General features: G+C 44.0%; 1 protein-coding gene across 1 annotated transcript in view; it reads left to right on the plus strand.

Moving 5' to 3' along the window:
- LOC138667805 (alpha-2-macroglobulin-like) overlaps positions 1–26,547 on the plus strand; it is a 130,487-nt gene that overhangs the window by 79,833 nt on the left and 24,107 nt on the right. Inside the window, exons 24-29 of the mRNA XM_069755896.1 lie at positions 17,187–17,363; positions 17,633–17,714; positions 17,853–18,009; positions 19,006–19,080; positions 21,125–21,287; positions 25,223–25,428. Coding sequence (XP_069611997.1) covers positions 17,187–17,363; positions 17,633–17,714; positions 17,853–18,009; positions 19,006–19,080; positions 21,125–21,287; positions 25,223–25,428 — 860 coding nt within the window. The remainder of the gene's footprint in view (positions 1–17,186; positions 17,364–17,632; positions 17,715–17,852; positions 18,010–19,005; positions 19,081–21,124; positions 21,288–25,222; positions 25,429–26,547) is intronic.

Consider the following 26,547-nt stretch of genomic DNA (forward strand, 5'->3'; position numbering starts at 1 on the left):
TGTGCATTCCTCAAAACACTGAAGGACTTGACACATGTCTTGAATCTTCGACCACTGCACACCTGACAACTCCATGTCTGCCATCCTACTGCCTGCCCGTGTATGTGTATCCTCCCACAAAAACATAACAGCCTGCCTCTGTTCACACAGTCTCTGAAGCATGTGCAGTGTTGAGTTCCACCTTGTTGCAACGTCTATGATTAGGCGATGCTGGGGAAGGTTCAAAGAACGCTGATAGGTCTGCATACGGCTGGAGTGTACGGGCGAACGGCGGATATGTGAGCAAAGTCCACGCACTTTGAGGAGCAGGTCGGATAACCCCGGATAACTTTTCAGGAAGCACTGCACCACCAGGTTTAAGGTGTGAGCCAGGCAAGGAATGTGTTTCAGTTGGGAAAGGGAGATGGCAGCCATGAAATTCCTTCCGTTATCACTCACTACCTTGCCTGCCTCAAGATCTACAGTGCCCAGCCACGACTGCGTTTCTTTCTGGAAGAACTCGGACAGAACTTCCGCGGTGTGTCTGTTGTCGCCCAAACACTTCATAGCCAATACAGCCTGCTGACATTTGCCAGTAGCTGCCCCATAATGGGAGACCTGGTGTGCAACAGTGGCAGCTGCGGATGGAGTGGTTGTGCGACTGCGGTCTGTGGACGAGCTCTCGCTTCTGCAGGAGGACGAAGAGGAGGAGGAGGGGGTGCGAACGGCTACAGCCAATTGTTTCCTAGACCGTGGGCTAGGCAGAACTGTCCCAAACTTGCTGTCCCCTGTGGACCCTGCATCCACCACATTTACCCAGTGTGCCGTGATGGACACGTAACGTCCCTGGCCATGCCTACTGGTCCATGCATCTGTTGTCAGGTGCACCTTTGTGCTCACAGATTGCCTGAGTGCATGGACGATGCGCTCTTTAACATGCTGGTGGAGGGCTGGGATGGCTTTTCTGGAAAAAAAGTGTTGACTGGGTAGCTCGTAGCATGGTACAGCGTAGTCCATCAGGGCTTTGAAAGCTTCGCTTTCAACTAACCGGTAGGGCATCATCTCTAACGAGATTAGTCTATCTATGTGTGCGTTCAAACCCTGTGTACGCGGATGCGAGGCTAAGTACTTCCTTTTTCTAACCATAGTCTCATGTAGGGTGAGCTGGACTGGAGAGCTGGAGATCGTGGAACTAGCGGGGGTGCCGGTGGACATGGCAGACTGAGAGACGGTGGGAGATGGTATTGTTGCCGCCGGTGCCCTAGATGCAGTGTTTCCTACTACGAAACTGGTGATTCCCTGACCCTGACTGCTTTGGCCTGGCAAAGAAACCTGCACAGATACTGCAGGTGGTGCGGAAAATGGTGGCCCTACACTGCCGGAAGGGATGTTGCGTTGCTGACTAGCTTCATTGGCCGAGGGTGCTACAACCTTAAGGGACGTTTGGTAGTTAGTCCAGGCTTGCAAATGCATGGTGGTTAAATGTCTATGCATGCAACTTGTATTGAGACTTTTCAGATTCTGTCCTCTGCTTAAGGTAGTTGAACATTTTAGACAGATGACTTTGCGCTGATCAATTGGATGTTGTTTAAAAAAATGCCAGACTGCACTCTTTCTAGCATCGGATACCTTTTCAGGCATTGCAGACTGAGCTTTAACCGGATGGCCATGCTGTCCTCCAACAGGTTTTGGCTTTGCCACGCGTTTTGGGCAAGATACGGGCCCGGCAGATGGAACCTGTTGCGATGTTGATGCCTGCTGCGGCCCCTCCTCCTCCGCTTCAGAACTGCTGCCGCCTGCACCCTGTTCCCCCAATGGCTGCCAATCGGGGTCAAGAACTGGGTCATCTATTACCTCTTCTTGTAGCTCGTGTGCAACTTCGTCTGTGTCACCGTGTCGGTCGGTGGTATAGCGTTCGTGATGGGGCAACATAGTCTCATCAGGGTCTGATTCTTGATCAGCACCCTGCGAGGGCAATGTTGTGGTCTGAGTCAAAGGACCAGCATAGTAGTCTGGCTGTGGCTGTGCATCAGTGCACTCCATGTCAGATTCAACTTGTAATGGGCATGGACTGTTAACTGCTTCACTTTCTAAGCCAGGGACGGTATGTGTAAAGAGCTCCATGGAGTAACCCGTTGTGTCGCCTGCTGCATTCTTCTCTGTTGTTGTTTTTGCTGAAGAGGACAAGGAAGCGACTTGTCCCTGACCGTGAACATCCACTAACGACGCGCTGCTTTGACATTTACCAGTTTCACGAGAGGAGGCAAAAGAGCTAGAGGCTGAGTCAGCAAGATAAGCCAAAACTTGCTCTTGCTGCTCCGGCTTTAAAAGCGGTTTTCCTACTCCCAGAAAAGGGAGCGTTCGAGGCCTTGTGTAGCCTGACGACGAACCTGGCTCCACAGCTCCAGACTTAGGTGCAATATTTTTTTTCCCACGACCAGCTGATGCTCCACCACTACCACTACCCTCATTACCAGCTGACAATGAACGCCCCCGGCCACGACCTCTTCCACCATACTTCCTCATTGTTTTAAAAACGTAAACAAACTAACGGTATTTGTTGCTGTCACACAAATTACACGGTGAGCTATAACTTCAGTATGATTTCTACCCCTTTACAGGTGAGTGAGACCACAACGAAAATCAGGCACAATGTTACACACTCTGTTGTTGGTGGCAACAAATGAGAGAGATGCCACACACGCAGGACTGTCACTGAAGCACAAATGTAAATATTAATCTCCCACTGATTTGATTTTTTTTTTGTTTAAGGGAGACTTTAGGAAAAAAAAAATAGAATAAAATGATTTTTTCAGGAAGAATTTAGAAACCAAATAAAATAAAATGATTTTTTCAGGGAGAATTTAGAAAACAAATAAAACAAAAAAAGCCTTTCTATGGCCCACTGAGTGAGAGATGACGCACACAGGAGTCAGGAGTGGCACACAAGCCCAGAGGCCAATATTTATCTCCCACTGATTGATGTAGTGATTTTTTCAGGTAGATTTTGGAACCCAAATCAAGCTAAAAAAAATAATAGGCTTTCTATGGCCCACATTTGGAGAGAGAGAGAGAGAGATGGCACACCCAGGAGTCAAGACTGGCACACAAGCAGAAAGGGCAATATTAATCTCCCACTGATTTGTTTTTTTTTGTTTTTTTTTCAGGGAGACTTTAGGAAAAAAAAAATAGAATAAAATGATTTTTTCAGGAAGAATTTAGAAACCAAAGAAAATAAAATGATTTTTTCAGGGAGAATTTAGAAAACAAATAAAACAAAAAAAGGCTTTCTATGGCCCACTGAGTGAGAGATGACGCACACAGGAGTCAGGAGTGGCACACAAGCCCAGAGGCCAATATTTATCTCCCACTGATTGATGTAGTGATTTTTTCAGGTAGATTTTGGAACCCAAATCAAGCTAAAAAAATAATAGGCTTTCTATGGCCCACAATTGGAGAGAGAGAGAGAGATGGCACACCCAGGAGTCAAGACTGGCACACAAGCAGAAAGGGCAATATTAATCTCCCACTGATTTTTTTTTTTTTTTTTTTTCAGGGAGACTTTAGGAAAAAAAATAATAGAATAAAATGATTTTTTCAGGAAGAATTTAGAAACCAAATAAAATAAAATGATTTTTTCAGGGAGAATTTAGAAAACAAATAAAACAAAAAAAGGCTTTCTATGCCCCACTGAGTGAGAGATGACGCACACAGGAGTGTTATGGCTGGCAATCAGGCAACACAGCGTGCAGTAATCAGCGCACATACAGAGATCTGGCAATAACCAAAAACAATAGGACGAGCTCTGAGACGTGGAATCTCTGTAGACTGCAGTACCTGATCTATCCTCACACAACTATAAGCAGCAGTGGATTGCGCCTATCACTACCTATGCAACTCGGCACTGCCTGAGGAGCTGACTAGCCTGAAGATAGAAATACAAGCCTGACTTACCTCAGAGAAATACCCCAAAGGAATAGGCAGCCCCCCACATATAATGACTGTTAGCAAGATGAAAAGACAAACGTAGGAATGAAATAGATTCAGCAAAGTGAGGCCCGATATTCTAGACAGAGCGAGGATAGCAAAGAGAACTATGCAGTCTACAAAAAACCCTAAAACGAAAACCACGCAAAGGGGCAAAAAGACCCACCGTGCCGAACTAACAGCACGGCGGTGCACCCCTTTGCTTCTCAGAGCTTCCAGCAAACGTTAATAGCAAGCTGGACAGAAAAAACAGAAAACAAACTAGAAGCACTTATCTAGCAGAGCAGCAGGCCCAAGGAAAGATGCAGTAGCTCAGATCCAACACTGGAACATTGACAAGGAGCAAGGAAGACAGACTCAGGTGGAGCTAAATAGCAAGGCAGCCAACGAGCTCACCAAAACACCTGAGGGAGGAAGCCCAGAGACTGCAATACCACTTGTGACCACAGAAGTGAACTCAGCCACAGAATTCACAACAGTACCCCCCCCTTGAGGAGGGGTCACCGAACCCTCACCAGAACCCCCAGGCCGACCAGGATGAGCCACATGAAAGGCACGAACAAGATCTGGGGCATGGACATCAGAGGCAAAAACCCAGGAATTATCTTCCTGAGCATAACCCTTCCATTTGACCAGATACTGGAGTTTCCGTCTAGAGATACGAGAATCCAAAATCTTCTCCACAATATACTCCAATTCCCCCTCCACCAAAACAGGGGCAGGAGGCTCCACAGATGGAACCATAGGTGCCACGTATCTCCTCAACAACGACCTATGGAATACATTATGTATGGAAAAGGAGTCTGGGAGGGTCAGACGAAAAGAAACCGGATTGAGAATCTCAGAAATCCTATACGGACCAATAAAACGAGGTTTAAATTTAGGAGAGGAAACCTTCATAGGAATATGACGAGAAGATAACCAAACCAGATCCCCAACACGAAGTCGGGGTCCCACACGGCGTCTGCGATTAGCGAAAAGCTGAGCCTTCTCCTGGGACAAGGTCAAATTGTCCACTACCTGAGTCCAGATCTGCTGCAACCTGTCCACCACAGAATCCACACCAGGACAGTCCGAAGACTCAACCTGTCCTGAAGAGAAACGAGGATGGAACCCAGAATTGCAGAAAAATGGAGAGACCAAGGTGGCCGAGCTGGCCCGATTATTAAGGGCGAACTCAGCCAACGGCAAAAATGACACCCAATCATCCTGGTCAGCGGAAACAAAACATCTCAGATATGTTTCCAAGGTCTGATTGGTTCGTTCGGTCTGGCCATTAGTCTGAGGATGGAAGGCCGAGGAGAAAGATAGGTCAATGCCCATCCTACCACAAAAGGCTCGCCAGAACCTCGAGACAAACTGGGAACCTCTGTCAGAAACAATATTCTCAGGAATGCCATGTAAACGAACCACATGCTGGAAGAACAAAGGCACCAAATCAGAGGAGGAAGGCAATTTAACCAAGGGCACCAGATGGACCATTTTAGAAAAGCGATCACAGACCACCCAAATGACCGACATTTTTTGAGAAACGGGAAGGTCAGAAATGAAATCCATCGAAATATGTGTCCAAGGCCTCTTCGGGACCGGCAAGGGCAAAAGCAACCCACTGGCACGTGAACAGCAGGGCTTAGCCCTAGCACAAATTCCACAGGACTGCACAAAAGCACGCACATCCCGTGACAGAGATGGCCACCAGAAGGATCTAGCAACCAACTCCCTGGTACCAAAGATTCCTGGATGACCGGCCAGCACCGAACAATGAAATTCAGAGATAACTTTACTAGTCCACCTATCAGGGACGAACAGTTTCTCGGCCGGACAACGATCAGGTTTATTAGCCTGAAATTTCTGCAACACTCTCCGCAAATCAGGGGAGATGGCAGACACAATGACTCCTTCCTTGAGGATACTCGCCGGCTCAGATAACCCCGGAGAGTCGGGCACAAAACTCCTAGACAGAGCATCCGCCTTCACATTTTTAGAGCCCGGAAGGTATGAAATCACAAAATCAAAACGAGCAAAAAATAACGACCAACGGGCCTGTCTAGGATTCAAGCGCTTGGCAGACTCAAGATAAGTAAGGTTCTTATAATCAGTCAAAACCACCACGCGATGCTTAGCACCCTCAAGCCAATGACGCCACTCCTCGAATGCCCACTTCATGGCCAGCAACTCTCGGTTGCCCACATCATAATTACGCTCAGCAGCAGAAAATTTCCTGGAAAAGAAAGCACATGGTTTGAACACTGAGCAACCAGAACCTCTCTGTGACAAAACCGCCCCTGCACCAATCTCAGAAGCATCAACCTCGACCTGGAACGGAAGAGAAACATCAGGTTGACACAACACAGGGGCACAGCAAAAACGACGCTTCAACTCCTGAAAAGCTTCCACGGCAGCAGAAGACCAATTAACCAAATCAGCACCCTTCTTGGTCAAATCGGTCAATGGTCTGGCAATGCTAGAAAAATTACAGATGAAGCGACGATAAAAATTAGCAAAGCCCAGGAATTTCTGCAGACTTTTTAGAGATGTCGGCTGAGTCCAATCCTGGATGGCCTGAACCTTAACCGGATCCATCTCGATAGTAGAAGGGGAAAAGATGAACCCCAAAAATGAAACTTTCTGCACACCGAAGAGACACTTTGATCCCTTCACGAACAAGGAATTAGCACGCAGTACCTGGAAAACCATTCTGACTTGCTTCACATGAGACTCCCAATCATCTGAGAAGATCAAAATGTCATCCAAGTAAACAATCAAGAATTTATCCAGATACTCACGGAAAATGTCATGCATAAAAGACTGAAAAACAGATGGAGCATTGGCAAGTCCGAACGGCATCACCAGATACTCAAAATGACCCTCGGGCGTATTAAATGCCGTTTTCCATTCATCTCCCTGCCTGATTCTCACCAGATTATACGCACCACGAAGATCAATCTTAGTAAACCAACTAGCCCCCTTAATCCGAGCAAACAAGTCAGAAATCAATGGCAAGGGATACTGAAACTTAACAGTGATCTTATTAAGAAGGCGGTAATCAATACACGGTCTTAGCGAACCATCCTTCTTGGCTACAAAAAAGAACCCTGCTCCCAATGGTGACGACGATGGGCGAATATGTCCCTTCTCCAGGGACTCCTTCACATAACTGCGCATAGCGGTGTGTTCAGGTACGGACAAATTAAATAAACGACCCTTAGGGAATTTACTACCAGGAATCAAATCGATAGCACAATCACAATTCCTATGCGGAGGTAGGGCATCAGACTTGGACTCTTCAAATACATCCTGAAAGTCCGACAAGAACTCTGGGATGTCAGAAGGAATGGATGACGAAATAGACAAAAATGGAACATCACCATGTACTCCCTGACAACCCCAGCTGGTTACCGACATAGAGTTCCAATCCAATACTGGATTATGGGTTTGTAGCCATGGCAACCCCAACACGACCACATCATGCAAATTATGCAATACCAGAAAGCGAATAACTTCCTGATGTGCAGGAGCCATGCACATGGTCAGCTGGGCCCAGTACTGAGGCTTATTCTTGGCCAAAGGTGTAGCATCAATTCCTCTCAACGGAATAGGACACCGCAAAGGCTCCAAGAAAAATCCACAACGTTTAGCATAATCCAAATCCATCAGATTCAGGGCAGCGCCTGAATCCACAAACGCCATGACAGAATACGATGACAAAGAGCACATTAAGGTAATGGACAAAAGGAATTTGGACTGTACAGTACCAATAACGGCAGAGCTATCGAACCGCCTAGTGCGTTTAGGACAATTAGAAATAGCATGAGTAGAATCACCACAATAGAAACACAGTCTGTTCAGACGTCTGTGTTCTTGCCGTTCTACTTTAGTCATAGTCCTGTCGCACTGCATAGGCTCAGGTTTACTCTCAGACAATACCGCCAGATGGTGCACAGATTTACGCTCGCGCAAGCGACGACCGATCTGAATGGCCAAGGACATAGACTCATTCAAACCAGCAGGCATAGGAAATCCCACCATTACATCCTTAAGAGCTTCAGAGAGACCCTTTCTGAACAAAGCCGCTAGTGCAGATTCATTCCACAGAGTGAGTACTGACCACTTCCTAAATTTCTGACAATATACTTCTACATCATCCTGACCCTGGCATAAAGCCAGCAGATTTTTCTCAGCCTGATCCACTGAATTAGGCTCATCGTAAAGCAATCCCAGCGCCTGGAAAAATGCATCAACATTACTCAATGCAGAATCTCCTGGTGCAAGAGAAAACGCCCAGTCCTGTGGGTCGCCGCGCAAAAAAGAAATAATAATCAAAACCTGTTGAATAGGATTACCAGAAGAATGAGGTTTCAAGGCCAAAAATAGCTTACAATTATTTCTGAAGCTCAGGAACTTAGTTCTGTCACCAAAAAACAAATCAGGAATCGGAATTCTTGGTTCTAGCATCGATTTCTGATCAATTGTATCTTGAATCTTTTGTACATTTACAACGAGATTATCCATTGAGGAGCACAGAGCCTGAATATCCATGTCCACAGCTGTGTCCTGAAGCACTCTAATGTCTAGGGGAAAAAAAAGACTGAAGACAGAGCTAAGAAAAAAAAATGATGTCAGGATTTCTTTTTTCCCTCTATTGGGAATCATTGGTGTGGCTCCTTGTACTGTTATGGCTGGCAATCAGGCAACACAGCGTGCAGTAATCAGCGCACATACAGAGATCTGGCAATAACCAAAAACAATAGGACGAGCTCTGAGACGTGGAATCTCTGTAGACTGCAGTACCTGATCTATCCTCACACAACTATAAGCAGCAGTGGATTGCGCCTATCACTACCTATGCAACTCGGCACTGCCTGAGGAGCTGACTAGCCTGAAGATAGAAATACAGGCCTGACTTACCTCAGAGAAATACCCCAAAGGAATAGGCAGCCCCCCACATATAATGACTGTTAGCAAGATGAAAAGACAAACGTAGGAATGAAATAGATTCAGCAAAGTGAGGCCCGATATTCTAGACAGAGCGAGGATAGCAAAGAGAACTATGCAGTCTACAAAAAACCCTAAAACGAAAACCACGCAAAGGGGCAAAAAGACCCACCGTGCCGAACTAACAGCACGGCGGTGCACCCCTTTGCTTCTCAGAGCTTCCAGCAAAAGTTAATAGCAAGCTGGACAGAAAAAACAGAAAACAAACTAGAAGCACTTATCTAGCAGAGCAGCAGGCCCAAGGAAAGATGCAGTAGCTCAGATCCAACACTGGAACATTGACAAGGAGCAAGGAAGACAGACTCAGGTGGAGCTAAATAGCAAGGCAGCCAACGAGCTCACCAAAACACCTGAGGGAGGAAGCCCAGAGACTGCAATACCACTTGTGACCACAGAAGTGAACTCAGCCACAGAATTCACAACACAGGAGTCAGGAGTGGCACACAAGCCCAGAGGCCAATATTAATCTCCCACTTTTTTTTTTTTGGTTCCAGGGAAAATTTATAAACCCAATAAAAAAAAAAAAATAGGCTTTCTATGGCCCACTATCTGAGAGAGAGAGATGGCACGCTTAGGACTGGCACACAAGCCCAAAGGCCAATATTAATCTCCCACTGATTGATTTATTGATTTTTTCAGGTAGAATTTAGAACCCAAATAAAGCAAAAAAAAAAAAAATGGGCTTTCTATGGCCCACTGAGTGAGTGATGATGCACACAGGAGTCAGGAGTGGCACACAAGCCCTGAGGCCAATATTTTTCTCCCACTGATTGATGTAGTGATTTTTTCAGGTAGATCTTAGAACCAAAATCAAGCAAAAAAATAAATAGGCTTTCTATGGCCCACTGAGTGAGTGATGATGCACACAGGAGTCAAGAGTGGCACACAAGCCCTGAGGCCAATATTTTTCTCCCACTGATTGATGTAGTGATTTTTTCAGGTAGATTTTATAACCCAAATCAAGCAAAAAAATAAATAGGCTTTCTATGGCCCACTGAGTGAGAGATGACACAGACAGGGATGGCACTCTAGCAGAAATGCCAATCTTAACCCCTCTGTGACCTTAGACGTACTATCCCGTCGAGGTGCCCTGGGCTTATCTGACCCTGGACGGGATAGTACGTCATAGCCGATCGGCCGCGCTCACGGGGGGAGCGCAGCCGATCGCGGCCGGGTGTCAGCTGCTTATCGCAGCTGACATCCGGCACTATGTGCCAGGAGCGGTCACGGACCGCCCCGGCACATTAACCCCTGGCACACCGCGATCAAAGATGATCGCGATGTGCCGGCGGTGCAGGGAAGCACCGCGCAGGGAGGGGGCTCCCTGCGGGCTTCCCTGAGCCCCCCGCAGCAACGCGATGTGATCGCGTTGCTGCGAGGGTCTCCTCACCTCCCTCCCTGCTCGAGCCCCGGATCCAAGATGGCCGCGGATCCGGGTCCTGCAGGGAGGGAGGTGGCTTCACAGAGCCTGCTTAGAGCAGGCACTGTGAAGGCTGCAGCGCTGCATGTCAGATCAGTGATCTGACAGAGTGCTGTGCAACCTGTCAGATCACTGATCTGTGATGTCCCCCCCTGGGACAAAGTAAAAAAGTAAAAAAAAAATTTTCCAAATGTGTAAAAAAAATAAAAAAAATATTCCAAAATAATGAAAAAAAAATAAATATATTATTCCCATAAATACATTTCTTCATCTAAATAAAAAAAAAAAACCAATAAAAGTACACATATTTAGTATCGCCGCGTCCGTAACGACCCGACCTATAAAACTGTCCCACTAGTTAACCCCTTCAGTAAACACCGTAAGAAAAAAAAAAAAAAAACGAGGCAAAAAACAACGCTTTATTATCATACCGCCGAACAAAAAGTTGAATAACACGCGATCAAAAGGACAGATATAAATAACCATGGTACCGCTGAAAGCGTCATATTGTCCCGCAAAAAAAGAGCCGCCATACAGCATCATCAGCAAAAAAATAAAAAAGTTATAGTCCTGAGAATAAAGCGATGCAAAAATAATTATTTTTTCTGTAAAATAGTTTTTATCGTATAAAAGCACCAAACCATAAAAAAATGATATAAATGAGGTATCGCTGTAATCGTACTGACCCGAAGAATAAAACTGATTTATCAATTTTACCAAACGCGGAACGGTATAAACGCCTCCCCCAATAGAAATTCATGAATAGCTGGCTTTTGGTCATTCTTCCTCACAAAAATCGGAATAAAAAGCGATAAAAAAATGTCACGTGCCCAAAAATGTTTTCAATAAAAACGTCAACTCGTCCCGCAAAAAACAAGACCTCACATGACTCTGTGGACCAAAATATGGAAAAATTATAGCTCTCAAAATGTGGTATTGCAAAAAATATTTTTTGCAATAAAAAGGGTCTTTCAGTGTGTGACGGCTGCCAATCATAAAAATCCGCTAAAAAACTCGCTATAAAAGTAAATCAAACCCCCCTTCATCACCCCCTTAGTTAGGGAAAAATAAAAAAAATGTATTTATTTCCATTTTCCCATTAGGGCTAGGGTTAGGGCTAGGGCTAGGGTTAGGGCTAGGGTTAGGGCTAGGGTTAGGGCTAGGGTTAGGGCTAGGGCTAGGATTAGGGCTAGGGTTAGGGCTAGGGTTAGGGTTAGGGTTAGGGCTAGGGTTAGGGCTAGGGTTAGGGCTAGGGCTAGGGTTAGGGCTAGGGTTAGGGCTAGGGTTAGGGTTAGGGCTAGGGTTAGGGCTAGGGTTAGGGTTAGGGTTAGGGCTAGGGTTAGGGCTAGGGTTAGGGTTAGGGCTAGGGTTAGGGCTAGGGTTAGGGCTAGGGTTAGGGTTAGGGTTGGGGCTACAGTTAGGGTTGGGGCTAAAGTTAGGGTTAGGGTTTAGATTACATTTACAGTTGGGAATAGGGTTGGGATTAGGGTTAGGGGTGTGTCAGGGTTAGAGGTGTGGTTAGGGTTACCGTTGGAATTAGGGTTAGGGGTGTGTTTAGATTAGGGTTTCAGTTATAATTGGGGGGTTTCCACTGTTTCGGCACATCAGGGGCTCTCCAAACACGACATGGCGTCCGATCTCAATTCCAGCCAATTCTGCGTTGAAAAAGTAAAACAGTGCTCCTTCCCTTCCGAGCTCTCCTGTGTGCCCAAACAGGGGTTTACCCCAACATATGGGGTATCAGCGTACTCAGGACAAATTGGACAACAACTTTTGTGGACCAATTTCTCCTGTTACCCTTGGGAAAATACAAAACTGGGGGCTAAAAAATAATTTTTGTGGGAAAACAAAAAGATTTTTTATTTTCACGGCTCTGCGTTATAAACTGTAGTGAAACACTTGGGGGTTCAAAGTTCTCACAACACATCTAGATAAGTTCATTGAGGGGTCTAGTTTCCAATATGGGGTCACTTGTGGGGGGTTTCTACTGTTTAGGTACATTAGGGGCTCTGCAAACGCAATGTGACGCCTGCAGACCAATCCATCTAAGTCTGCATTCCAAATGATGCTCCTTCCCTTCCGAGCCCTCCCATGCGCCCAAACGGTGGTTCCCCCCCACATATCGGGTATCAGCGTACTCAGGACAAATTGGACAACAACATTTAGGGTCCAATTTCTCCTGCTAACCTTGGAAAAATACAAAACTGGGGGCTAAAATATAATTTTTGTGGAGAAAAAAAATATTTTTTATTTGCACGGCTCTGCGTTATAAACTGTAGTGAAATACTTGGGGGTTCAAAGCTCTCACAACACATCAAGATGAGTTCCTTAGGGGGTCTACTTTCCAAAATGGTGTCACTTGTGGGGGGTTTCTACTGTTTAGGTACATTAGGGGCTCTGCAAACGCAATGTGACGCCTGCAGACCATTCCATCTAAGTCTGCATTCCAAATGGCGCTCCTTCCCTTCCGAACCCTCCCATGCGCCCAAACGGTGGTTCCCCCCCACATATGGGGTATCAGCGTACTCAGGACAAATTGGACAACAACTTTTGGGGTCCAATTTCTCCTGTTACCCTAGGGAAAATACAAAACTGGGGGCTAAAAAATAATTTTTGTGGGAAAAAAATTTTGTTTTATTTTTATGGCTCTGCATTATAAACTTCTGTGAAGCCCTTGGTGGGTCAAAGTGCTCACCACACATCCAGATAAGTTCCTTAGGGGGTCTACTTTCCAAAATGGTGTCACTTGTGGGGGGTTTCAATGTTTAGGCACATCAGTGGCTCTCCAAACGCAACATGGCGTCCCATCTCAATTCCTGTCAATTTTGCATTGAAAAGTCAAACGGCGCTCCTTCCCTTCCGAGCTCTCCCATGCGCCCAAACAGTGGTTTACTGCCACATATGGGGTATCAGCGTGCTCGGGACAAATTGGACAACAACTTTTGAGGTCCAATTTCTTCTCTTACCCTTGGAAAAATAAAAAATTGGGGGCAAAAATATAATTTTTGTGAAAAAATATGATTTTTTATTTTTACGGTTCTGCATTATAAACTTCTGTGAAGCACTTGGTGGGTCAAAGTGCTCACCACACCTCTAGATAAGTTCCTTAGGGGGTCTACTTTCCAAAATGGTGTCACTTGTGGGGGGTTTCAATGTTTAGGCACATCAGTGGCTCTCCAAACGCAACATGGCGTCCCATCTCAATTTCTGTCAATTTTGCATTGAAAAGTCAAACTGCGCTCCTTCCCTTCCGAGCTCTCCCATGCGCCCAAACAGTGGTTTACTGCCACATATGGGGTATCAGCGTACTCAGGACAAATTGGACAACAACTTTTGAGGTCCAATTTCTTCTCTTACCCTTGGAAAAATAAAAAATTGGGGGCAAAAATATAATTTTTGTGAAAAAATATGATTTTTTATTTTTACGGTTCTGCATTATAAACTTCTGTGAAGCACTTGGTGGGTCAAAGTGCTCACCACACATCCAGATAAGTTCCTTAGGGGGTCTACTTTCCAAAATGGTGTCACTTGTGGGGGGTTTCAATGTTTAGGCACATCAGTGGCTCTCCAAACGCAACATGGCGTCCCATCTCAATTCCTGTCAATTTTGCATTGAAAAGTCAAATAGCGCTCCTTCCCTTCCGAGCTCTCCCATGCGCCCAAACAGTGGTTTACTGCCACATATGGGGTATCAGCGTACTCAGGACAAATTGGACAACAACTTTTTGGGTCCAATTTCTCCTGTTACCCTTGGTAAAATAAAACAAATTGGAGCTGAAGTAAATTTTTTGTGTAAAAAAGTTAAATGTTCATTTTTATTTAAACATTCCAAAAATTCCTATTAAACACCTGAAGGGTTAATAAACTTCTTGAATGTGGTTTTGAGCACCTTGAGGGGTGCAGTTTTTAGAATGGTGTCACACTTGGGCATTTTCTATCATATAGACCCCTCAAAATGACTTCAAATGAGACGTGGTCCCTAAAAAAAAATGGTGTTGTAAAAATGAGAAATTGCTGGTCAACTTTTAACCCTTATAACTCCCTAACAAAAAAAAAATTGGTTCCAAAATTATGCTGATGTAAAGGAGACATGTGGGAAATGTTACTTATTAAGTATTTTGTGTGACATATCTCTGTGATTTAATTGCATAAAAATTCAAAGTTTGAAAATTGCGAAATTTTCAAAATTTTCGCCAAATTTCCATTTTTTTCACAAATAAACGCAGGTACTATCAAAGAAATTTTACCACTATCATGAAGTACAATATGTCACGAGAAAACAATGTCAGAATCACCAGGATCCGTTGAAGCGTTTCGGAGTTATAACCTCATAAAGGGACAGTGGTCAGAATTGTAAAAATTGGCCTGGTCATTAACGTGCAAACCACCCTTGGGGGTAAAGGGGTTAATCTCCCACAAAAAAAAAAAAAAAAACAGGGAGTGTCCTTCAATTACTATCTTCCTGCAGTAATCTCAGCCAGGTATGGCAGGCAGCAATAAGGAGTGGACTGATGCACAAATTAAATAAAAAGTGTGTACAAACAAAAAAGATAGCTGTGCAGAAAGGAAGGAACAAGAGGATTTGTGCTTTGAAAAAAGCAGTTGGTTTGCACAGCGGCGTACACACAGCAATGCAGCTATCAGGGAGCCTTCTAGGGCAGCCCAATGAGCTACAGCGCTGAGGGAGAAAAAAAAAAATGTAGCTTCCACTGTCCCTGCACACCGAAGGTGGTGTTGGGCAGTGGAAATCGCTACAGCACAAGCGGTTTGGTGGTTAATGGACCCTGCCTAACGCTATCCCTGCTTCTGACGAAGCGGCAGCAACCTCTCCCTAAGCTCAGATCAGCAGCAGTAACATGGCGGTCGGCGGGAACTCCCCTTTATAGCCCCTGTGACGCCGCAGACAGCAAGCCAATCACTGCAATGCCCTTCTCTAAGATGGTGGGGACCAGGACCTATGTCATCACGCTGCCCACACTCTGCGTTTACCTTCATTGGCTGAGAAATGGCGCTTTTCGCATCATTGAAACGCGACTTTGGCACGAAAGTCGCGTACCGCATGGCCGACCCCGCACAGGGGTCGGATCGGGTTTCATGAAACCCGACTTTGCCAAAAGTCGGCGACTTTTGAAAATGAACGACCCGTTTCGCTCAACCCTATTTTGGACTGATTCATCTAACAGTTTTTCACAGGATTCAGGCTTAAATCAGTTTGAAAAGTCATCAAATGCTTCCATAACTTAGAGTTGTGCAAGCATTTTGCAAATTTTGACATTTTTACTACAGTGGCGGACAGATCCACCAACCATTTGAAAAGTGATTAAAGCCTAGCCGAGAGGGAATGTGGCTAAGCACAGCTGATAAATGCAACAGCTGTAAGTTTCTTTTGTCGTTGGCCACAGTCTAGACTGAAACGGAAGTTTGGATGACTTTTCGATTCCTAAGGGTTCAAAGAGTCACGGCTGAATGCATTGGTAGTTAATAGTGATGAGCGAGTATACTCGTTGCTTGGGTTTTCCCCCAGCATGCTCTGGTGACCTCCGAGTATTTATGACTGCTCAGAGATTTAGCTTTTATCGTGGCAGCTGAATGATTTACAGCTACTAGCCTGCATGATTACATGTGGGGATTCCCTAGCAACTAGGGAACCCCAACATGTACTCAGCCTGGCTAGTAGCTGTAAATCATTCAGCTGCCGCAATGAAAACTAAATCTCCGAGCACTAACAAATACTCAGAGGTCACCCGAGCGTGCTCGGGAAAACCCGAGCAACGAGTATACTCGCTCATCACTAGTAGTTAATCATGTGTAATAATACTCCATTCAATCTAATTTCCATTTTCCATTTTCGGGATTGCTGGGGTCCACGGTGGTCATATAACCAAGGGATCGGAAAGTTATACCCTATCATCTGAATAGGGTATAACTTTCAATCTTGAGAATACTTCTTTAGGTTCACAGAACATTGTCTAGACGAGATGCAATTGCATTCAATTTTCAGTGAAGAGCAGAAAAAAGTACGTACAGGATTTTCTATTACTAACTCTGATAAAACAAATTGCAATCATTCACCGAAAAATAGAAATATAAACATATAAGTAAAGTTTTATATTTTCTTCCTGCTCTCTGGGGGAAAATATAAAGAAAAAATGGAAATATGTCTCTGTTTTTCACATGTGTTGCTTTGTTTTATGGCCACAAAGGACCACTAAAACACATTTTAAAATGTGTTCTCCTACCAATTATTTTTATATTTTAGACATATGTTCTTTTTTATGGTTTGGTGTGCATGGCTACAAATAGCTATGAAGACATGCAGTTCCTTTGCTTTTTATTTGGAAATTCTGTTATAATTATCTTTTAGGTGATTGTTTTTAAATAAATGTTTTCCACTCATTTTATACCACACATTGTGCATCTATTAAGGTCCTAAAATAACATTTTTGGGAGTCATTTCAATATTTAAATACATTTTTATTATTGCTGATTTCCAATGTAATTGGGGCTGGTATATTATCCCCAGTTACAGGGCAAATTCAGATTCCTGAGTCCACTGCTGAGCTGATCTGGGTCTGCCGAGGTGTAAGACCCAAAAGCCCCTGACTTCTCCTGAGACCTAATGATCACATAATCACTGAGACTGGAAACACGTCCAAATCTATATGCATGTTGTTCATTCATAAAGACAAAGCAAAAGGAGAACACTGTACCAGATACAGGCTGCACAGTGAGCAGGTGGTAACTAGGTTAATGCACTCATTCCTAGAAGTGATATTAATATAAGAATTGTCTTATTACCATGCAGGAGATCTGATGGGCACGGCCATGCAGAACCTAGATCGTCTCCTGGCCATGCCATATGGATGTGGAGAACAGAACATGGTTCTCTTTGCTCCCAATATCTTCATCAAGCAATATCTGGAGAAGACTCATCAATTGAACAATGAAATCCAGAGCAAAGCCAAGAAATTCCTGGAGAGCGGTGAGAAGTTCTACATTGATTTCTATTGTATTGCTTTTTTTTTGCCTATTAGTAGATGCTGACACTTAGGGACTCCAATAAAACCCATGAATCCTACACGGTAGAATATGGATTACAGGGAAGATGTTTACCCCTTAAGCTGCCCATTGAAGATCTCTCATCCAGGGGTCACATTTCTTCGCCTGGGGAGAGCACCAAAATGGCATAGGGAAGCCATGGCATATAAAATATGCAAACTTTTTTTACTGATTTTTTCTTGCTTCTCACAGGTTATCAGCGTCAGCTGACATACAAACGCGATGATGGATCATACAGTGCTTTTGGAAAAAATGACAAAGAAGGAAACACATGGTTTGTCTATTTCGTTATATATGTATTTTCAGAGCTGGATTTAAATAACAGGATTAAAGGGGGTGTCTAGGATTTTAAAATATGGCAAATAAAAAAATATTGCATAGATATGTACAGCACGTAAATTTGTTTCTACAGGTTGACTGGATTTGTAGTGAAGTCCTTCAGCAAAGCTCGACCCTATATCTTCATAGATGAAAGTCACCTCAACCACTCCTTCTCATGGCTGAAAAAGAACCAGGAAGACACCGGATGTTTCCGAAGTGTTGGGAGACTCTTCAATAATGCCATGAAGGTAGACCAAGAGCAGATTAGTTATTAAGTTGCAAATCTAAATAAAAGGAGTAAAGCAAATGTAAAGGCTTTGAAATAAAATTTAAAGAAGCCAGCTGAGATATCAGCAGATATGTCTCCCGTAACCCTGCAGCCAGCCACGTACAGTTATGGTTGAATGAGTTGGCATCATTGAAGTTGTTCAGGAAAATTAAGGATTTCTCCCAGAAAATCAATGCAAGTACACACGTTGTATTGCACGCATGTTTATTTCCTTTGTATGTAATTGTAACAACACAAAAAAAAGAGAAAAAAGGCAAATTGGACATAATTTCACACAAAACCTCAAAAATAGGCCTGCCAAGATTGTTGACAACCTCAGATTACTATTTGGTCCACATAGTGATGGTTGTTCTGGTACTGTATTCATATACTACTAATGGCTCATAGTGATGATGGTTCAGGTGATGTCTTCACAACCAAAACCATCATCAATACATAAATATGAACCCAAAATAATTTTCAGTACATACATTAAATAGAACAACAGAGCCATCAATAATACTTGAGTATGGCACCAGAAGCATCACCAGTAAACAAATAGGTCACGAGAACCACAATCTGTAGATGAATACTTCACTAGAACCACAATCAGTACATGAATATGGCACCAGAAGCATCATCAGTAAACAAATAGGTCACCAGAATCACAATCGGTACATGAATACTTCACCGGAACCACCATGAGTACATGAATATGGCACCAGAAGCATTATCAGTGAATAAACACAGCATCTGCTCTCAATCATCATTGTGCTTAATGTAAGCACTGTCAGTTTTTTTCAAAGAGGGAGGTAACATCCTAGGTGGATTCCTATCCTACTTACCACTTGTCCCAGCCATGACCATGTCCATAAAGCATAACAAAATGCAAAAGAAAATGGTTATCTTTCAGCACTTTTCTAAATAGCAATATAATCAATAAATAAGGTGATACTTTCCTAACTCTGTGTTTCAGGGAGGAGTAGAAGATCACGTTTCTCTCTCTGCATATATAACTATCACTCTTTTGGAGGCCAATGTATCTACACAAGTAAGTTATAAAGTTTCGATAGTGAAAATAATTTTACTACGAGCCAAAATTTACCATATTTTTCAGACAATTACACTTGTTATTGCAAAAGGGGATAACACCATAGATGTCTAAAGAAGGTGGGCCAAGGGGAAGGAAGACTCAGTGGCTGTTACTGGCATAACAGCTGCAATGGGGCCTCATTTTAAAACTGGGTGGAGAGAACTTGAACCCTCTTCACAGGTTCTGCAATGATTCCAAATAAGTGATGGAAAAACAAACCAGGTATCATTTCCTAACAGTATTGGTGTGGTTTCACACACAGCATTTTTGCAGTGTTTTGTTACTTCTTTTGACAATTTTTGAACAAGGCAAAAATGCTACTGGCAAACGTTAGCTGTCAGTCAATAGAAAATATTGAAAGAGCTTTAAACCACATTTAATCTTCCCATGTATGTTACCTTTTAAGAAAATGTAATTTCCAAGTAGTTTTTTATTAAGGGTACTTTCACACTGGCGTTTTTTGTAATACGTCACAATGCGTCGTTTAGGGGAAAAAACGCATCCTGCAAAGTTGTTTGCAGGATGCGTTTTTGCCCCATAGCGTAACATTAACTACGCATTGCGACGTATTGACACACGTCGCAACCGTCGTGCGATGGTTGTGCCGTGTTGTGGCGGACCGCCAGGAGCAAAAAACTTTAAATGTAACGTTTTTTGCTCCAGACGGACCGCTTTTTCCGACCGCTCATGCGCGGCCGGAACTCCGCCCCCACCTCCCCGCACCTCACAATGGGGCAGCGGATGCGCCGGAGAAATGCATCCGCTGCACCCGTTGTGCGGTGCTAACAATGCTAGCGTCGGAATCCAGTTTTCAGTCATATGGGCGGAGTTTTTGGGTGTTTGATTCACCCTTTCCTTACCCTCTGGCTGCATGCTGGCCGCAATATTAGATTGAAGTTCATTCTCTGTCCTCCGCAGTACACGCCTGCGCAAGGCATGATTGCATGCAGCCAGCGGGTAAGGAAAGGGTGAATCAAACACCTGAAAACTCCGCCCATATGACCGAAAACCGGTCCCGCCAAATTCAGGTGACAGGTTCCCTTTAAAGGGACCCAAAAAGATCATGAACGCTGTAAATATGAAAACTACAAGGAAAAGTGAGCAGATGGTTCTTTCAACAACAATGAGTCTGGAAAAAAGTTCGGCAGCACAGCTAAGTTGGTTAAACTTAAACGTCAATTTAAAAATAATACAATAAGTGCAAATTAGGACTTTTCTCATCTTGACTTCTAGGTGCAAAACAGGTGTCCAGTTCTCCATTAATCTACACCGCATCCTATCATTAAGTTTCAGGTGCCGCCTTTCTCACCTATCGCAAAATAAGGTAGAAGGGGGACATGTCCTCCTGATAGTGAAGCTCCAGGGAGATTTGTTTGCTGCAAGAAAGCTTTTACTATGTTCACAGAATAGAAACGCGTATCAATATACATATAAAATTGTCGTAAGGCCAGCTGGCGACTCAGAGTTTTGACATTACGGTTTCTATGGCCCTTGGGAGGAGCCATAATGGCGAAACTCTGAGTCAGGCAGCCAACATTACCATCTTTTTACATGTGCATTGTAGCAAGTTTTTATCCTGTGAGTATTATACAAACTTCCTTAAGGTAAACTAATTTGCATGGTTTACCTATTGAAACGATGTGTCCATCTTCTATCTTATTTAGCAATATGTGATACAGGACCCACCAACACTAGATGGTGGATGTGGTGAAGATTAAAGATGAACTGTTTGGTAGATATCTATGGATAATAAATATTAAAATGAACTCCATTATCATATTATCATCGTAGGTTGTCAGAGACATTAGGCTTTAACCGCTATACCAGTGTAGGTAACAGGATGTATGTCAGGTATACTAATGAAGGTGGGGAGGAAGAAAAATTTGACGTTTCTCCCCCTGACGTGAAAAATGTAGCAGTGGTGCGTCAGGAAGCACCATGGCAAACCACTTGTAAAAACATTTTATCACTAACATTCCTATATTTTTAAATTTCCTCTTAGGATCCCTTACTGAGCAATGCTCTTTCCTGTCTGGTGAAGGCCTCTATGAATGTCAGCAATGTATACACCCAGGCTCTGCTGGTCTATGCCTTCACATTGTCTGGAGAGACTGAACTCAGGAAAACAATAATGGACAAATTGGATGAAAAAGCCGTACGGGGAGGTAAGAAAATCTAAAGCTACAAGCACGCTGCATGATATATGCTATAATATGCCCTATATCAGTCCTGCTCAACATACTGCATGCCGCCCGTGGAGCTGTCTGGTAGACCCCGCTTCCTTCTTTCTGCATTCAAACGTATTCATTCTTTCAGACACTAATACATTTGAACACTGTGGTGCCGGGACTGGGGTAGAAGAGTTTCTGTCATCCCCGGTTCAGAGGAGCAGAGACGGCACAGGCAACAGTAACGGCTCCATCATGGAGCCGAAAATTGAATGAAAATCATTGTAGATTGGGTTTAATGTTTCTGTGAGGGCTCATAATGGGGGGACAATTCGGAAAGGGGGCACAGTTTTGCGAGAGGCAAGAAGGGGTACGTTGCTCAGAGGGGCAGTGTGTGTTTGTGGGGGAATATTTTGGAGATGGTCAGTTAGGGGTATTTTGCAAAGGAGCAGTGTAGGGGGCATATTTTGGAGAAGGCTAGTGATGGGATATTTTGGAGAGCAGCAGTGTGTGGGGGATATTTTGTAGAGGGGCAGTGTGCAGGGTATATTTTGCAGAGGGGCAGTATGTGGGGGATATTTTACAGAGGGGCAGTGTGCATGGGATATTTTGCAGAGGGCCAGTCTATGGGAAATAATTTGCAGAGGGGCAGTGTGTGGGGGATATTTTGGAGAGGGACAGTGTGGGGGGATTATTTTGTGCAGCAAGAAAAGTGAGGGGCAATTGTTTATTCAGGGGCACAACATGGGAGATATTTTTATTTATGGGGCAGTATAATGATACGTTCGTTTTTAAGATCATCATGTAGGGAAGTGCTGCAGAAGACTAGAGAAGAGGGAAGTCTGCAGAAACAAGCTCTGGGCATTAAATCTCATCATTGCATATCTGTTGCATGAAGACCAAATGGGTGGGAACAACTTCAATCAGAGAAGATGTCAAATATAAGGTACCTGGAGGAAAATGTTTATTTGTGAATCTGACTACATCTCATCACTAGTGTGGTTCATTAATAGTCCACAGGCTGATGATGACTATTAAAAACAGCTCCCAGTATCTCCTTACCCTTGTTAACGACATACTGGGAGTTGTAGGTTCATGCAATACAATTGTACATGTGGCTGACCTGACATTGCACTTGATTGCTCTGCAATCATGTACTGAGGGTGGCTTTGACACTGCATTCATGTACTGACTATGGTTCTGACACTGCATTCATACGATGATGGTAGTTCTGGCAGTACATTCATATGTTGACGGTGGTTCTGGTGCTGCATTTATGTGCTATTGGTGGTTCTGGCACTGAATTCATGTGCTGACAGTGGTTCTGATCTTATACAGCTTTACCAATGTGCTTAGTGACTTTGTTTAAACTTAAAAATCTTCAAAACTTGAGATTATGAGTAGGACTTGGTGAGATTCTGCTCAGTTATTGATCCAAAAACTCAGTGCAAGCTATTGCATATTCATACTTCTTTTTAGAGCAGAAACTGAGCAGAATGCCTCCAAATCCTCCTCATATACTCAAAATTTGGTTCTGGTGATGTATTCATGTAAGTAGCCCTTTACAAAATTTGCGGCCTTGGGATTGGTTTGTAAGGCATTGCGGCCTTTGGGCCAAAAATATGTAGTACGTGCAGCACATAATCATAGAAAACAATGAGTATTGAGTTAATGTACTGTAGCTTGCAATAATAATTAATAGTAATGAGTTACATTATTCCTGATAATATGTATCAAAGTTTCCACAGAACCTTTCTGTACACCAATACCATAATTCAAATTATTTAAAAAAAATGGTGTGCAGCGTCTTATAACTGTATTCTGTTGCAAAAAAAGCTGGCTAACAGAACTGTATAATGTACACTACAGCTGCTGAAGAACTTTTTTTTCAAAGACACATGATGACTTACATGTCAATCAGTCAGTCACTGTCACAGAACTCCCTGTAAAAAAGGTATTTGTGACAGACTGCATCTACAAGATGACATAAGTTGCGTCTGGGTTTCGCTGCTTATGTCTATAGAACTGTCAAGTCCTGACATCAGAATTCATGTTTAAACAAAAAGTATTTATATTAATGTTTATTACAAATTAATAAGTAATCTTTTCAATACTGAAAATTATGGACGTAACAGTGCAGTATATAATCCTGTTATATTCCATGCCACCATCACACCCATCCTCAAAAAAACTAACCTTGACCCAACTGCTATGCCCAGCTATCGCCCCATATCACTGCTCCTGTTTGCTTCAAAACTTCTTGAGCAGCATGTCCATGCTCAACTTTCCTCCCACCTCTCATCTAACTCTCTCCTTGACAACCTCCAATCTGGCTTCCGCCCCCACCACTCCACCAAAACTGCCCTGACCAAAATTACTAATGACTTACTCACGGTCAAAACTAACAGACAGTTCTCCATCCTCCTCCTTCTCGACCTGTCCTCTGCTTTTGACACAGTCGACCACTGCCTACTGCTACAGATTCTTTCTTCCCTTGGCATCAAAGGCCTTGCCCTGTCCTGGATTGCCTCATACCTTTCAATCGCACATTTAGCTTTTCCCACTCGCACACTACCTCCTCATCCCGCCCTCTCTCTGTTGGAGTCCCTCAAGGCTCTGTCCTGGGGCCCGTACTTTTGTCCATCTATACCCTTGGCCTAGGACAACTCATAAAGTCCCATAGCTTCCAGTACCACCTGTATGCAGACGACACGCAGATCTACCTCTCTGGCCCAGATGTCACCTCTCTGCTGTCCAGAATCCTGGAGTGTCTATCAGCCATATCCTCCTTCACCTCTCGCTTCCTAAAACTCAATGTAGTAAAAACCGAATTCATCATCTTTCCCCCACCTCACGTATCCCCCCTACCTGATCTATCTATTATGGTAAACGGCATCACGCTCTCTCCTGCACCTGAAATCCGCTGCCTCGGGGTAACTCTCGACTCTGCCCTGTCCTTCAAACTGCATGTCCAAACTCTTGCCACCTCCTGTCACCTCCAAATCAAAAATATTGCCAGAATCTGTCCCTTCCTCAGCCCACAATCTACTAAAACTCTTGTGCATGCCCTCATCATCTCCCGCCTCGATTACTGCAACACCCTCCTCTGTGGCCTCCCCACTAACTCTCTTGCGCCACTCCAGTCTGTCCTCAACTCTGCTGCTCAGCTAATCCACCTCTCTCCTCGCTTCTCCCCTGTTTCTCACCTCTGCAAATCCCTCCACTGGCTCCCAATTCCCCAGCGAATCCAGTTCAAACTACTAACACTGATCTACAAAGCCACCCACAACCTGTCCCCTCCCTATATCTCTGAACTAATCTCCCACTATCTTCCCTCACGTAATCTTCGATCCTTAAAAGACCTCCTACTCTCCTCCACACTTATTCGCTCCTCACACAACCGCCTCCAAAATTTCTCCCGAATATCCCCCATCCTCTGGAATTCCATGCCTCAACACATCCGATTATCCACCACCCTCGGATCCTTTAGACGGAACCTAAAGACCCATCTCTTCAGGAAAGCCTACAGCCTGCAATAACCATTCTGCCACCTCATTACCATCCGAGCTGCCACCTCACCAGCACCTGAGCTGCAGCATCACCACCACCAGAGCTGCCGCCTCACCAACACCAGAGCTGCCGCCTCACCACCGCCAGAGCTGCCACCTCACCACCAGAGCTGCCGCCTCACCACCAGTGCTGCAGCACCCCGACCGCCTGTCTCTTCCCCAGTATCCCGTAGAATGTAAGTCCGCAAGGACAGGGTCCTCTCCCCTCTGTACCAGTCTGTCATTGTAAATTTGTTTACTGTAAACAATATCTATAACTCTGTACGTAACCACTTTTCTCATGTACAGCACCATGGAATTAATGGCGCTATATAAATAAATAATAACAGGATGTCTGTAAAAGACTGTTTATCTCCTCTACAGACGGACAATTGCACTGGAAGCGGAACTCTTCTCCTACCTCTGAAGTCTCGTACTGGCGCCGAGCTCCCTCTGCAGAGGTGGAGATGACCTCCTATGTTCTCCTGGCTCTTCTGTCTGGTCCAACTCCAGATTTAGGCAGATGTTCAGAGATTGTGAGCTGGCTGAGCAAGCAGCAGAATCCGTATGGAGGTTATTCTTCTACACAGGTACAGTAAGGAATCTAAGCAGTAGAGAATTTACTGATCCTAATGGACACGATGAGCTTTAAGAATTCACCAGGGAATGCTTTTACATGCATAGAAAAAAGTGTGCAAGACACTCACCCTTGCCAAAATTGAGTCACTCCCTGATTGGTCTTAGGACATTTCTGGTCTCCGCATAGCAATAGAAAATTGAAACGTAGTGAATGTTTGAGTCTGGCATTGGGATAAAACTCATTTAATAGGGCTCACTCAAACGACCATAAATTCTCTCATCCAAGAGAATCAAATCAAATATGTTAATGACACTCTGATCAAATTCTGATCCAAGTTTGATCAGAGTGTCAGCTTAGTGTGATTCGATGTTATCAGATGGGAGAATCATAGCATACTGTCAGAAGACAATGGTGAACAAGATTTCTCCATCTTCTCCATTTTGTGAGACTGCGGAAATTGGACAGCACTCAGATGTCACCCGAGTACAGTCTGATGATTTCTTCACACCCATAAACTTGAATGGCCGAGTGTGATCTGATTTTTGCAGCATGCTACAATTTATTTTAATTTTTTTATCATCCCGAATTGGTATGAGAAAAAAACGCCGTTCAGCAGTGCCCCATAGAATAACATTGGTCCGAGTACTATCTGATAAAACATTGCACTTATCTGCACCAGGCTCCAGGAAAAAGTGACGTAAAAAAATGACATCCATGATATACTGTGGTCGGGTTGCAGGTCTCCTGCACTGCAGAGTGTATCATGGATGTCATTTTTTTATGTCATTTTTTCCTGGAGACTCCTGAGGAACCATAGGACAGAGGGGAAACGAGTCAAGCCTACTATACAGGAGACGCAGATAAGTGCATTTTAAAACTAAGATGTCCTGCTGTTTGCTTATGCCCTTTTATCCTGGTTGTCCAATTAAATATGAGCCTTACATTTCAATGCCCTTATATATTTATTGCTCTGGTTTGAACTGTCATGTATTTTCCGCATCATCAGTTTTGAGTAGTATTAAATAAGGTTAGTAAATATTAGGACCAATTAAGGTCAGCCGTCGGTGAGGAAGACGCTCATTGTAGGGTACCAACCTCAGCGGTTAGGAATGGCTGCACTCTGGGGAGA

This window comes from Ranitomeya imitator, chromosome 2 (assembly GCF_032444005.1).
Source record: "Ranitomeya imitator isolate aRanImi1 chromosome 2, aRanImi1.pri, whole genome shotgun sequence".
NCBI classification, from domain to species: domain Eukaryota; kingdom Metazoa; phylum Chordata; class Amphibia; order Anura; family Dendrobatidae; genus Ranitomeya; species Ranitomeya imitator.